This window comes from Paramacrobiotus metropolitanus, unplaced genomic scaffold (genome assembly GCF_019649055.1).
Source record: "Paramacrobiotus metropolitanus isolate TYO unplaced genomic scaffold, Prichtersi_v1.0 Parri_scaffold0000004, whole genome shotgun sequence".
Lineage (NCBI taxonomy): Eukaryota > Metazoa > Tardigrada > Eutardigrada > Parachela > Macrobiotidae > Paramacrobiotus > Paramacrobiotus metropolitanus.
The window spans coordinates 2,349,041-2,363,756 of NW_026570224.1; the positions used below are offsets into that span (position 1 = coordinate 2,349,041).

General features: G+C 41.6%; 3 protein-coding genes across 3 annotated transcripts; 1 reads left to right on the top strand and 2 right to left on the bottom strand.

Moving 5' to 3' along the window:
* Window positions 1–958: 958 nt before the first annotated feature.
* On the bottom strand, window positions 959–2,312 carry LOC129602782 (protein SYS1 homolog). The gene has a single exon (XM_055501933.1). The coding sequence runs from the start codon at window positions 1,777–1,779 to the stop codon at window positions 1,258–1,260; it is 522 nt and encodes a 173-aa protein (XP_055357908.1). The 5' UTR covers window positions 1,780–2,312; the 3' UTR covers window positions 959–1,257.
* Window positions 2,281–9,130, top strand: LOC129602783 (valine--tRNA ligase-like). Its single transcript, XM_055501934.1, has 16 exons — window positions 2,281–2,971; window positions 3,056–3,193; window positions 3,319–3,412; window positions 3,480–3,624; window positions 3,828–4,112; window positions 4,363–4,509; window positions 4,581–4,810; window positions 4,905–5,042; window positions 5,100–5,307; window positions 6,583–6,860; window positions 7,005–7,172; window positions 7,261–7,349; window positions 7,423–7,636; window positions 7,866–7,994; window positions 8,060–8,378; window positions 8,525–9,130. The coding sequence occupies exons 1-16, from the start codon at window positions 2,701–2,703 to the stop codon at window positions 8,870–8,872; spliced, it is 3,201 nt and encodes a 1,066-aa protein (XP_055357909.1). The 5' UTR covers window positions 2,281–2,700; the 3' UTR covers window positions 8,873–9,130.
* A 59-nt stretch (window positions 9,131–9,189) lies between these two features.
* On the bottom strand, window positions 9,190–12,822 carry LOC129602698 (uncharacterized protein KIAA0513-like). Its single transcript, XM_055501803.1, has 6 exons — window positions 11,922–12,822; window positions 11,122–11,215; window positions 10,804–10,951; window positions 10,526–10,667; window positions 9,927–10,096; window positions 9,190–9,737 (listed from the first exon to the last, which is right to left on the bottom strand). The coding sequence occupies exons 1-6, from the start codon at window positions 12,587–12,589 to the stop codon at window positions 9,691–9,693; spliced, it is 1,269 nt and encodes a 422-aa protein (XP_055357778.1). The 5' UTR covers window positions 12,590–12,822; the 3' UTR covers window positions 9,190–9,690.
* Between the last annotated feature and the right edge of the window lie 1,894 nt (window positions 12,823–14,716).

Sequence of the window (14,716 nt, forward strand, 5' to 3'; positions counted from 1 at the left end):
GTAACAACTACAAGATGGGTGTTCCAATGCAGGCTCAGTGGAAACACAGCTGCAGTCAGGCTGTCTGGCAGTTTGCCGCTGTCGCTGTCATACACTACTCTGATTTTCCAGTAGAATAGGTGTTGCTTGATGGAACTAGCAATGCTGGTTAAATGTGAACTTGCTGTTACGTGATAACGCTGACCACGTGTTTCCGCCAGACAAACAAGCAATCATGGCCACAGCTTTGGTCAAGAAACCTAGAAATGTTTTGAAAAGTGGATTTAAATTGATTTGAATTTGAAAGTGGATGCTGATTTGCATTGATTATTATAAATCGGCTTTAAGCCGATTTAGAATGCGTTGCCTAAGTGAAAGATGGTAAAATTTAAGAATACTGAATACTCATTAGACACTGGAATAAAATACTATATGTAAGTATATGAATTTATAGCAACATTAAGGGGCAGGTGCGCTAAGCTCCAAAACCGATTAAGAAACCGATTAACAACATGACATGAAGAAGAATGAATGCATAAAAGTTGTCATACGGAGACTGGAGATTAATATTTTACCTATAGAAGTACTGGACAGTGGACTATAATACTCCTTCCAGACTGGATCTTATGAAGAAATTAACTGGAAGTTCCAGTTAATTTCTCCATAAGATTGTGAATAATGCCTGTGTGTTTGAATTTGAAATCTAACAATTTAAAACGCTACAAACAAACAATTCAGAAAAAGCAAACACAGTGCGTAAGTACTTCCTACTTCCTAGTTGCTACCCCATTCGGAAACCATAACGCCGTAGCGGCCGTTCAACATTGAGTACTGTGGTCAAACCGTTTTTTTAAAAGAATCTGTCATAGTACTAACTTTAATTTTGGATGCACTAATTTCAAAATTTTCTAAAGTAGTAGTAGAGCTGGCCCAGAGGTAACTTGCGTAATCCTAACTAACGCAACCATTGAAAGATGCATCACGGGAAGGCCCACAAACGAAGTGAGACTTAGTTAATTTTAATTTCGAAAATCATAAAACAGCTACATAAAACCTATTTAACACCGGCTTGAAGACAGCAAAAAAACAAAACCGCTGCTAAATACAAACAAGCTCTCGGATGCGGATTCCACCATAGTGTATTTTCAAAAAGAAAGCAAGAAGTGTTTCTAAAATGCGTTGCGTTGCAGGGCTGATTTTTAACAAAAATTCCCCAATTCCCATAATCGCTGGTTTAAAAACTACAGCCTCCTGCCAAAAAATAAGCATGTTTTCCCGCTACACGTCCGTTTTGATGGGCTGGTTAACAGGTATCGCCTCGATTTCAATTCGCAAGCACAACCATTCGCCCAATAAGGTGGCCAGAACAGCTGCGAGGATTTGTACTATCCACCACGTCACAGCCGAAGGAAACTGGGAACAATAAATCCAGGATAGACATAAATGGATTAAAATACACGTGGCCACAAAATCCAAACATAATTTGGACCGTTTGACAAGAATCTGCAGCATGAAAGCCAGTGCGAGCGCATTGAGAAAATACATAAGGACCAGCCATCGTCCTGTGGTGCTCTGCAAGGTAACCGTTTCAGGGTCTAGGAGGTATCGTAGGCTTAGGGGATATCCCATCGGTCGGCTGCCGATTAGTAGAAGTGCCGTGGACGAAGCATAAAAAATACTCTGGATGGCACCGATTTGGGTTATTATGAGAAATGGATCGAAAACTTGCGGACGGAACTGACCAGATGCTGATGGAGAGTGCAAAGGTTGATACTCCGCGACGCTGGAGTCTTCGCCCATAATGCTGATTCAGTTTCACCGCTGAACGGTTTATAACATGTCAAAAAAAACAGCACAACATCGCCATCCACGGTGATCCAACCCACTTCTCAGCGACTTCTCATGAACGAGTGACGAATATGGAAATCATTTCCAAAAGCTGTTCGCAGCTCAGCATCATCCAAAGAAACTGTTACAGCTGTGTACGGAAAGGCTCCAAAAGATGCTATAACTTCCAGGTTTGAAATACTGAGCTAATTATAACTCCTACCAGGCGAAGAAAACATTTTAACTACAAATTCGCAATTCCACGTCTCTAAAACTAGTCCACAAAATTTGTGACAAAATGAAAAACGACACAAGAAACGGAACAATATCGCCGTGACACCGTGTGAGATTGAAAAAAGTTGAGTTGTGCTAAAAAATGTCCTAAATGAATCATGGGCGTCCACCGTTGCGTCCAATAGCGCATTAAGGGAGGTGTGGCAACCAAATATAAAATTCTGAAATCAAGCGAAAAATTGCGAGAAGCATTTCGTAAACTGAATCCCTTTTGCATCATCAGATGTTCCAGCTCTGAAATAACTGAATTGTTGATAAGAGCACAAATTGTATACAAACATCAACATTTTATCCAGTCTCCTTGGTCTATATATGGTTGGGTTATTTCTGAAGAAAACGTTTATTGCAGTTTGCCGTGTAAAGTGTCAAGTAACATTTAACACTTACGAATACGGAAAACCGTATTTTTGACTCGTTGGCAGTTTGTGACTTCGTACCAATCTCGCTGCCAGCGGAAGTACTGTACTTGTGAGAATTTTGGCGTTCCATATCTTCCTTGACATCGATAGCAGGAACGACAGATTTTGTGCCTTCTGCAAACGGGGCAGCTTTGATTTGACAGTTTTTAAGAGATTCTGAAGTAACAACAAATCGTTGATAATGAACCCTGACGCCGGAACTGTAGAAGTGGAATCTACCGCCAAGGACGCGAACAACGCCGCCGGTGATGCGGCTAACAAAACCGAAGAGGAACTGAAGAAGGAAGCAAAAAAGAAAGAAAAGCAGAAACAGCAGGCTGAAAAAGCCGCGAAATTCCAGGCGAAACAAGAAAAAGCTAAACAGCAACCAGTGGCACCGCCGAAGCCAAAAGAAGAAATTAAACCGAAGAAAGAAAAGACAGCGGTGGTTTACGAGAGTCAGCTTCCTCCTGGTAAAATACCTTTGCCACGATTTATTGGGTTTGCAAATTTGAGTATCCGGTTTGTACGAGTATAGTTTTTCGTTGTTGCATTAGGGAGTAAGAAAGACATTTCGGGACCGATGCCGGACTCGTACAGCCCCGCTTACGTCGAAGCCGCATGGTATGCGTGGTGGGAGAAAGAAGGATTTTTTAAACCGGAATATGTCGAGAAGCAGTATCCAGATAACAAAGGTACAATTGCCAATTTAAAGGCGAAGTGCTGTTATTTTTTTGTAACTCTTTATTTAAAAATATTTTACCTGTATTTGTAATGTGTTTTGTTTTTTTCTTCTTTTTGACTCGAATATTCTTTCCAGAAAAATTCGTCATCGTGATTCCACCACCGAATGTGACCGGCACTTTGCATTTGGGCCATGCTTTAACAAATGCCATTGAAGATACCTTGAGCAGGTAGCTTAATAGTTAATACTGTTCAGAATTTTTTATGTTGCATTAGTCAAAGGCTTGAATTGTTCAGATGGCATCGGATGTGCGGAAAAGCTACTTTGTGGGTTCCTGGTTGCGACCACGCTGGCATTGCTACGCAAGTCGTCGTAGAGAAGCGTCTATGGCGGGAACAGAAGGTATCACGTCACGAACTTGGTCGGGAGAAATTTCTCGAGGTGAGTCTGGTTAAATGTTATGGTTAAATTTTTTTAAATGATTTTTTTGAGTCGACAGTTGCTTTACGTTCTGAATAATTCATGTAATTGGTTTCTGCTGCATTTGCCCATGAATATCTGCTCTCATTAAATTATTTACACTTATTCGATCGCCTTGACTGTAGTGACTGGATTGGGGCATAACTTTGTACAACTATTCACAGGAAGTATGGAAATGGAAAAACGAGAAAGGAGATTTTATCTACAATCAGTTGCGGCGTATGGGATCTAGTGTAGACTGGGAGCGCGCGCGTTTCACCATGGAGCCTGTTATGAGTCGAGCGGTCATTGAAGCGTTCATTCGCTTACAGGAAGAAGGGTTGATTTATCGCAGTCGGCGACTCGTTAATTGGTCCTGCACGTTGAAATCGTGCATCTCGGACATCGAAGTAGAGAAACGAGAGCTTACAGGAAGAACGTTCCTTTCCGTACCAGGATATAAGGACAAGGTATATAAGTACTTACTGTCTGAGTGTTACCCACTTCACACCATTTTTGAATCTGGGTACGGTTTACCTTCGTTTGTATGCGGGAAAACGAATTTAAAAATTTTTATTTCTTAATTTTTGCTATTTGGGTGAGCTTTGTGGAAAAACAGTTCAAAGTATTGTAGCTTGAAATGCTACCCGTAGGTGAAAAACTTTGCAACGGAAAAAGAGCATGAAACCGTAATGAATAATAGCAAAAGGTTTTTGGCAGGTGGAATTTGGAGTACTGATCAGTTTCGCATATCCTTTGGAGAATTCCGACGATTTTATTGTCGTTTCCACAACACGTATTGAAACTATGTTGGGAGATACAGCGATCGCGGTGCATCCCAATGATGATCGATACAAGAAATTTGTGGTATGGTGCACCGGAACGAAGTGGATGTGAAAATTGTGAATTTTGAAATATTGGTGAGGAATTATTTGTAGGGGCACTTTGCCAAGCATCCACTGCTTGACCGAAAGATTCCAATCGTGGCGGATGAATATGTTGATATGACCTTCGGTTCGGGAGCCGTTAAGATCACTCCAGCGCATGATCACAATGATTATGCTATTGGAGAACGGCATAATTTGGATTTCGTTACAATTATGGATGACGACGGAGTTTTGAATTCCAACTGTGGGCCTTATAGTGGGATGAAACGCTTTGACGTGAGCATTTGGTAGTTTAATTGTAATGGTGGCAAGGATTAAGTTGTGTGCAATAATGGTTTAAAAAGCATTCATAACAATTTAATATTTTAGGCTCGCAAAAAAAGTATTGGAGGATTTAAAAGCGAAAAATTTATACCGCAGCACTGTCGACAATCCCATGGTTGTACCAGTTTGCAGCCGAAGCAAGGATGTTGTCGAGCCACTGATTAAATCGCAGTGGTTTGTTAACTGCAAGTAGGTTATGCGACTGCGATTTATTTGATTGATGACAGCATCACAATTCTGCTGCAGTGATATGGCCGCAGAAGCTGTTCAGGCCGTGCGTTCCAAAAATCTGCGATTGATTCCTGACATGCACGAAAAAATCTGGTTTCACTGGTTGGAGAATATTCGGGATTGGTGCATATCGCGACAGTTATGGTGGGGTCATCGCATTCCTGCGTACTTCGTTACTGTCAAGGGCCAGCCGGAAGCTGATGATAGCGACTCACGCTACTGGGTAGGAAAAACCAGTTGCAAATCCAAATAATAAACTTGCAACTGATATATAGTTTTAATTCAAACCAAACGAGTACATGGTTTAAGAAACAGCTAAATAAACAAGAGCTCAGTAAACATATCCGCTCTCTCTGCGGTGCCCAAAACAGAGGCGGCGTTGCCGCGTTGTATCTCAATAGACAATCGCTGCCGAAGAAATTCGTGAGAGCGGACTTCTCCTGAATGGGTCCGTAAACGCTTTCCCAGTTCTTTGATGATGGCAATGGCCGACGGTCCCCAAGGGCCCATTGTCTCAAAAGCGATGGGCGCGAAAATGTAACGACCGACCAAATAAGAGTATAAACTGGTCTTCCTTTCCTCTGCCTGAACGGCGGCCGATCCCGCGTTTGCCGATGTAGACTTGATGTGGGAAGCGGCAACCGTATCAACACACGTAACATCCCAAGCTAGACACATGCCCCTCTGCCATGCAAATGTTGTGCATCCATCTGGGCGTCTGCTACTTGTGTTAGAAGTGCCGCGAGGCTCCAGTTTTGCAGGGATTCCGGCTGATACGAATGCGCGGCATACGACACTGTTAAGAGCACCATGCCGTGGATGCCTGCCGGCGGAAAAAGAACACGAAAGACCGTGATGGGCGTAGCAGTCGACAGGCTTGTAACACTTCGCGCAGTTGTGCGGTTCGCAGATCTTAGCGCCGAGTCTGAGCCCGACGGAGATTTTCAGCGTGTCATCGTCGAGCAGGTTGCCGATATGGGCCGAAGGCAATGCATTAAGCCAAATACCGGCTTCCGGTCTCGACTGAGCGAGTAGACGCGCCTTGTTAACCTCATCGTCGCGGAATACTTCTAACAATGTAGCGAGAGACACGTTACACAACGGGAGGTCCCATGCTTTCTGTGACTTTCGGAAATCTGGTGAAGGCAGTTCTGTTAACCGGGCATTGGTTTTCCAAATTTCCAGCGCTGTAGAGACATCGACGGCCGGTCGATTAGGGAGCAGTAAAGACACCAGGTCGGCAACGGAGTGAATCGAAGCCAGAAAGGCAACTTGCTATAATAATTGTAAACTTGCTATAATAATTGTAAATAATAGTAGGTCTAAAATAGCACAGTAGGATCGCGATACGCGTTTCAGAGATGCTATTCTGTTGAGCTCTGGTTAAAAGTAAAGGGACAACAAACATAATTTGATATTTGAAAACAAATTGTAGGTTATTTCATTTAATTTATTATTGTTGGATGGTTGGATGTTATAGTGGTAATATTTGTGGTAGGTTACGGGGAGAACTTTAGAAGAAGCCATGGAAAAGGCCGTGAAAAGATTTAATGTTCCAAGCACCGAAATCACTTTGCGGCAGGACGAAGATGTCCTGGATACGTGGTTCAGTTCGGGATTATTTCCTTTCGCAGTCTTTGCCTGGCCCGATGAAACAAAAGATTTGGAAAAATATTACCCAACTTCGTTATTGGAGACGGGCAGTGATATTATATTTTTTTGGGTTGCTCGTATGGTTATGCTGGGACTGAAGTTGACCGGAAAATTGCCGTTTTCGTAAGTTATACAACTTCATTTTGTAAATCCACCCCGGTTTGCGCCACGATAGTTACTACGAACACAGTATCTTAGGAGCAAATATTTAGGCGGAATGTGAAACGCTTTCGTATATATTTAACTATAAATAGTTTTATTTTTCAGAGAGGTTTATCTGCATTCAATTATCCGTGATGCTCATGGTCGGAAAATGAGCAAATCCTTGGGTAATGTAATCGATCCCCTGGATGTTATACAAGGAATACCGTTAGAAGAACTGCATAAACAGCTCCTCACCAGTAATTTGGACCCGAGCGAAGTGGAAAAGGCGAAGTAAATATGAATGTTTAGTATAACAAAAGACAGAAAGTAACTTTTATTATTGTTTTAGTTCATCCTTAATTTGTTTCGTTATCCACAGAGCCGGTCAAAAACAGGACTTTCCGGAGGGCATACCAGAGTGTGGTACGGATGCGTTACGTTTTGCTTTATGCTCATTTCTTACGGAAGGTAGGTCGAATCGATCTTATGGGTATAATACTTGCACGAATGCGTGCAATAATCGATTTATGAATTTAATCAGGTCGCGACATCAATCTGGATGTGCTGCGCATCCAGGGTTACCGCTTTTTTTGCAACAAGCTATGGAACGCCTTGCGCTTTTCTATGATGCAACTGGGGGAGAATTTTCTGCCACTAAATAATTGTGCAGAGATTACAAAGGCGGCAAATGAATTGGATCTGTGGATACTCAGTCGGGCAGCTTTTGCTATTCAGGAGTGTAATGCTGGATTCAGGTGCTTGCCTTCATGTGCAGTAAATGTTTTCTTTGTGGGATTTAAAAATGTAATTTTATATCTGCGCGCTTTTTACTATCACAGTTGTAATTGTTTTATCTCAAAAACGTTATTTGGTGCGTTATTGTTAAGGAGTTACATGTAGAAGTACCCTTAAGTCTACTATTTAGTGCAGTTTCTGCTCTTCCATACATGGATTACTTACTGAAATTCGATTCATGTGTTTTAGAGAATATAACTTTCCTCGCATTACAACAGCTTGCTACAATTTTTGGCTGTACGAATTATGCGATGTGTATTTGGAATGCACGAAAGTTGTGTTTGCCGGATCGGAAGAATCGGCAAAGGACACTTGTCGGTAATTTACTGTTTTATGAGAATCTACCGTTGAGATGTGTTCTTACGATGCCACTTTGCGTGCAGACAAGTTCTATACACTGCACTGGACGTTGGTCTACGGTTGATATCGCCTTTTATGCCCTTCATATCGGAAGAATTGTATCAACGTCTGCCGCGCCGCTCACAGACTGCTCCACCCAGCATTTGTATAACGCCATATCCTCGACCTGAGGATGCGACGCATTGGGGAAATAAGGATCTTGAGAACCGCATTGATTTGATGATGCAGGTGGTTCGTGCTGCACGGTCGCTGCGAGCCGACTACAATTTAGCTAAGAGCAAGACACCGTTGTTTGTGTTGTGTCAAAGTGCGGATATTCAACAAATTCTGGAGCCAATAACGGTACAGTAAATTTAGTTTTAAAGATATAATGTGTTAGCATTCGCGAAATTGTCGCTGAAGTAGCAGTGCCGCGCACTAGCGCAAAGACTTAGCTACAGAAATGACTCATTCATCGCTCATTAGTACAATCAGTTCTTTTATTGTAGCTCTATACGAAAACTCTGACCAATTCGAGCGACGTGACTATATCGTCATCCGATGCTGCCGTCCCAAAAGGTTGTGGAATGTTGTCTGTCCGGCATGACTGTTCCGTATATTTGTCATTGGAGGGATTCATAGATGTTAAGAAAGAAATGGAGCGTCTCACTGATAAACAGGACAAATTGTTCAGTATGATAGAACGGCTGAAAAAGGCGACGAGTATTGAGGGCTATTTGGAAAAAGTTCCGCCGGAAGTGCGCCAGCAAAATGCAGAGCGTCTAGCACAGCAGGAAGCGGAAAAGCAGAAACTGGAAGAGACACTTGCCACTTTGAAAACTTTGACGTTAAGCTAAATCAAGCTTCTTTTCTCAGAAATTTTTTGTCTGTTGTTCCGTTTTTTTATTGTCTTGTTGCTTAAATAATAATTATCATTTCGACGGAGTGATGGTAAAGCGAATCAGAGGTTGAAAGTTGAAATAGTCAGTTTGATTTGTCCGTTCGCTGTTGCTGATGCAGCAGCTGAAATTTTTGTAATCAGTTTTCATGAACGTTTTAAAATGAGTATCGATATCCGCAGATCGTACTGGGGTTATTATATTAGAGTATATTCGTGTGCGGCACACTTACCCACATGGGCCAAATCGATAGTATCAATGGAAGTATTAGCAAATATTTTTATAAATAAACCGCTTCTTCCTGTTGTGAAAATGCATTCATAACACAAAACAATAATAATTCGTTTTGCATCACAAAACATGGCGTCTATATCTTCGCAGGATAAGAAAAATAAAACTGAAAACGCATTTAAATGTTGTCAGATAATCGCCTAACAATAAGCTATATGCGCGATGTATCTGCATAAACTACTCGTACTATTTCAAAAACTGCGGCATTGTTGACTGGCTTTGCGGTTGTGCGCAAGCAGCACGCATTGCTATCTGCAGATACAAAGCTTAAAATAAACAGTACAAATACAAATTATAAAGCTAACTTATTGGTTTACGAAGAAGTGAAATAGATAAATAACTAATAACAGAATTCCAGTTATACTTGTTAGATCACTCTTTGAAGGTTGTAAGCGCCTCTGGGCTCGCTGCTAAACTGCGCACAGAGAATAGCGTAATTTCGTTTGCCATACTTTATATAAGTTCCTCTTTTCTGGAAAGCTTGGTCATCTGTACATCGATTCCACCTGGTTTCGCAATACTTGGAATTGTTCTGCAATTAGATTCTATTAAAATAGACGGTAAAATGTCTGAATGTTTAAGTTTAGCAGAGCTGTGGAGCTTTTTGGCGTCCGAAACAAACGCAAAACAAACGTGCATGCAAGCATTTTTACTACTAGTTTCACCGGTAAAAAAGGTGAAACCGATCTTGAGGAGAGCATTCTAAAAATCTGATGCTTACCTGAAGTAATGTTGTTACTTTGCTTCCTCAAGAACTCCGACACCGCTTCTTTTGATACTTGAAATGCTCGCATATTATTTAAGAAATCTTTCAACGTTCGGAAGATGAAATCATCCTCAGCGTATTCTCTAGACGATCGATTGTCATCTCCACTGCTGGTCCACTGTTCTCTGTATAAAATTTTGTTAAAAACAACTGTAATTAAACCTCTAAGCTGCAGTAAATTTTCGTTTTTGTATTTTTTATCTATATATATACATCTAATAATACAAGTAATATCCATGCCATCTTTTGCCTTTGCAACAGGAACAAGTGCAGCAGCCCTTCAAAGGTCACTATGTGGTGTGCTTATTATGGTGTACGGAATTACTACGTACATTTTGCTGTTTTCTTTGTTTCGGAAGCATACAGACACATTGCTTGCATTGGCGGTAATTAAAGTTGCGGTACAGATATGATTATTGATAATACTGTATAATCGGGTATCGTAGCCCGGTTCAATCTGTCTGGCTGATTAATATTACGCCGCATGCCAGTTCCGGTTGCGATTCGAGACAAGATTACTTCGATAATTACTTAAGCATCGAATGGGAATGTACCTCTGAGCTCTTTTTGCTCTTTCCGCCTGCGTGGCGTCAAAGTAAGCCGCATTCCAGAATTTCAGTGAGTGCCATATGGCCTGCTTGCGCAAATGGTGGTAAAGGAACTCCCTGCGCACCTTACGCGATGGCCCATGGGGAACTGCAAATGAAAGGCAGCACTGACGGGAATAGATTGGACCTTTGTTACACATATATGAGTATCTTGAAATATAATTTGGAGATGATAGGGTATAAATCAAGTAGCATTTGTGTTGCAGCCAGATTGTATCTCTTACCTTCCTTATAGAACGTAAAGCAGATATTCATTAGTATCTTGGCTGCTCCATAATCCTCCTCTTGATAGCACTCAAACAAAACGATGGCACAATATTGTACCAGTCGATAAAACGTGCCTTCGTCCACTTTGCTACCGTAATTTATCCTCTGCAAATCAATATGTATATCAAGCAAACATGATCGGAAACGACAACGGGACAGGAGAAAAACAAAAATCGATATATGCGGTTGCGCAGTTTGTTGTCGGGGGCAGCGCCGTGGCGGCACAATGTTTCAGAAATGTGCATGTTAATGAAATTTTCGGCTCTGAGACTTGCCTGCGAATTGATGAAGCGAGCAAACCATAATCTTCCAGATTCCGTTCTGACGTACTCGCCGAATGTGTTTTTCTCATTCTGATCGGGTGTCTTGCTGCAAATACAGACAGCCATATAAGGTGTAAATAGATTACGTCCTTTTCCGGTGCTGTCCCGTGTGGGCAGCTTTAATGTGATTTTCAGCGACGTTAATTGGTTGATCGTTAGGAATACTGACGGCGCAATGCCCAGCAAAATTGACAAGCACCATACAGTACACCAAATTCGCTGAACAGCTGGAGTGCACAATATAAATATCATTAGAGCGAAAAACATTATGACAACAATGTTGAGCTTTAAATAGAACCGGGAAGGAAATCCCCAATTATCAGGCTTTGTATGAACGAAGGTATAAACACTGTACAGGCTTATTATGTTCCTCATTTTGTGACTAAAATAGCGCTGCTTTTCCTCATACATATGCGCAATGACCTTAAAATAAACAGATCAATAATATGGCTAGTCGCTGCGTTCGTATGCAGCGGCATTCCTGTACAGCTGAACGCTATCATGTGCGTAATTTGTATTTATTGTACCTGCCTGTCTTATTTATTTTTTTTAACAGATTGGCTACACGCATAAAGTTAGCGCTTACAACTGCAAATAAACTGTCGCCTATTGTGTAGCATGTTTACCGGCATCTTTCCATGCATTAAATCGTAAAACGAATACAACCTCCTTCTTACGTGCTTATAAAAAAGACTTAGTTGCACCAAAAATGTGAGTGCTTCCTACTGTACATTAACAAAACATTGACATACCTAGCTTGAAAGATCTGTTCCACAAACTGGCGCATAAACATAACCAGATCATCATCGGTGTGCGCTTCATCCGGACTGTCTGGACCACTGGTATCCGATCCGCGATCGGAGCGCGTCGAGGCGCGATCCACATCCTGATCCAGGGCGTCGTTGTCATCGGGCGGATCCGTCGTTCCACTGCTGTGGTCATCCGGCCGGTTATCTGCAGCGGCAGCGTACACTCGCGGACTGTGCGAAGCGGTTTGACCGCGGCTGCGGTCCGGTCCATTGTCGCCACCGCCGCCGCCGCGTTGCTCTCCGCGCGTCCCGGCTCCAAAATCCAGCTCATCGAAACTGATCCGTTTGGGCGGAAAGGACAAACTCCTTCCGCTCGACGAAGCACGCGAGGGGCTGGATGCATTGCTGGATGCACGCGATGATTTGCGTTCGGAGCTGCGAGGTGATGACGGCCGGTTGCCGAATAGGGCGTTCAACAAACCGCCACCGCTGGCTAACGACGAAGGCTTGCTTTGGCGCTGTGCAGCGGCTTCCGTAGCATTGTCCTCGTCGTTTTGACCAGCTGGCTGCTGGTGGAATTTGTTGCGCATAAGAAAAAAGGTCATGGCGAAAAAGCGGGTTATAAATTTGCAGTCCTTAAAATAAGCCGAGGCTATTAAACATAAATGCATATACTGCTCAGAATAAATTCCAGATGGGCGCTGCCGAATAAAGCTCCGCGCGACAATAAAAGGTTTTTGCTCACTGCAGCAACCAGATCGAGATGATGCTGCAATCCATTAACGCAAACTGTTAGTGCAATCTTTTATGACTGCAGCGTGTATTACGACTTGCTGGGAGGAATGGCTCGATATTATGAAGCCAACGTTGTCGTGCGTGGGATGAACAACGGCGCCGGGGAAGAGAGCACCGGAATGAGGGTGGGTTAAGGTTGCTAATGCACTTGTACTGATCACGGCACGAAGCTGTGTTGCAGCCTTTTGGTTACATGTATGCAGCGCCCGACGGGGAAGCACACTGTGGATGCACTTCCCTGCATCGCCCTGTCGCACATTTCCCACACCAGAACGCGGATCGATCAAGTACTTCAATGCGAGAGCTTTATCTTACAAAAAGATCGCATCGCAACCTCTATCGATTTTTTATAGGGATTTTGTTAAAGGGTTATAAGGATGAACTGTATGCAAGTCTGTGCTCAGGGCGAGAGTAAAAACGATTTAGAAAATATAGTGGCACGATTTAATAAGCATTACCGTTTTATAGTTGTCGACATGTACATTGTAAAAGCACATGCCAAATTGATATTAATTGCAGAAGAATTCAAATTCCTTTTCCACCAAAAACAATTTATGCATTTTACCACTGCATGCCCTTCATTGTTATATTTGTATTACCGCTGCATGCAAATAGGTGGCCGCAATGTTATACCAATTAACATATCCTCACTTGCGAAGTTGTGACATTCTTACGAGAACTATCGTCAGCGTCGTTTTTTTATATGAAAAGTAAAGGCCATCGTTGAAATGCTGTAAATTAAATACATCTTTCACATGCTGTAAATTAATCGTAAATACATACATAAATTAAATACGTACATAAATTAAATACATGCAATTTGTTATCAAATTTTTTATTAGTTAAAGTAATTACCGCGAAAAATGTGTGTTTTCGTCTGCGGCAACTACTTTAAAGTAATTATTCTGCAGTGATTATACTGCTGCGTAATTATACTGCAGTTCAATCTGTTACCCGTTTGTTTAGTGAAATTGAACTAAAAAGAAATTGGTAGCAAATTTGAACTGCCGTATACAGTAATTACCGCAAACGGTACACTTCGTTAACGAGCAGTGGTAAACTGATTTTCTTAATTCAGTTAATATTATTCACGTCTTAATGGGAAAAAGGAAAACAAAACGATTGCAGCAGCTTTTACCTATTCAAGTTCCGTCGGCAGCATGTTTCCGACACAATATAACGTTCACGATTACCTTCAGGAGGCTTGTGTAAGCATTATGTACCCGGAATGTATGCATACACAGTGATACACTATTTCACAGCACGCTATATTACGAAATTATTGCGTAGTTTTATAATTAGTGCGTTTGTGCAATACGTGTACAAAGAAAGTTGCAGCTTACTACCAGGAATAATGGTACAAATTTAGCACTTTTCTCTGTTTATGTCTAGAGTAGACATTCTACAAAGGGCACACCAAAAGTATGTAAGTTTGTACTTTGTAACTATGTACTAATATTGTTCATGTGTTAAGTATATTGAACTTTCGGTATTCGTACAGTTTTTCACACTCTCACTAAAATCGTCAGAACTGGAACGTGCTTCGATTTACATGCAAATGCAGACATGTGCCGTCGAATTTACAAAATATAATAATGTATTAAACCAAAGTATTTTTATTTATTAAAGCACCATTTATTCTACGTACTCTCTCGACCAGAAAAAAATTGAAGATGGTGCCAATAAATTTCATTATTATTCAGAAGATATATTATATCACTTATTTTGGCTACCAGATTTGTTAACTAAAAGAAAAATTTGGATTTTAACTTCCATAAAATGCTGAGGGTAAGAATGTGCTGTCCCGATGTGCTGATGCAGTGGGACGCTGGGATCGTCTGCCGAGTGCCCAGCACTCGGACGGCTGCTTAAAAACTGTGAAGTTAATAAGTAAATAAGCGTTTTGACTTTCAGCAACCAAGAAACTGGTGCAATGATGGCAACTTTAGGCACGGTTCTGACCTTTGTCTATAAGTTGAAGAAGCCGATATGGTTTCTTCGTT

Excerpts from the sequence above, each read along its gene's own strand:
- LOC129602782 (XM_055501933.1), bottom strand. The coding sequence starts at position 1,779 with ATGGGCGAAGACTCCAGCGTCGCGGAGTATCAACCTTTGCACTCTCCA.
- LOC129602783 (XM_055501934.1), top strand. The coding sequence starts at position 2,701 with ATGAACCCTGACGCCGGAACTGTAGAAGTGGAATCTACCGCCAAGGAC. Across the intron at positions 3,625-3,827 it reads GTCGGGAGAAATTTCTCGAG|GAAGTATGGAAATGGAAAAA; the intron begins GTGAGTCTGGTT and ends AACTATTCACAG. Across the intron at positions 4,811-4,904 it reads ATGAAACGCTTTGACGTGAG|AAAAAAAGTATTGGAGGATT; the intron begins CATTTGGTAGTT and ends TTTTAGGCTCGC.
- LOC129602698 (XM_055501803.1), bottom strand. The coding sequence starts at position 12,589 with ATGCATTTATGTTTAATAGCCTCGGCTTATTTTAAGGACTGCAAATTT. Across the intron at positions 11,216-11,921 it reads GAACAGATCTTTCAAGCTAG|CAAGACACCCGATCAGAATG; the intron begins GTATGTCAATGT and ends CTGTATTTGCAG. Across the intron at positions 9,738-9,926 it reads AAGTAACAACATTACTTCAG|AACAATTCCAAGTATTGCGA; the intron begins GTAAGCATCAGA and ends ATCTAATTGCAG.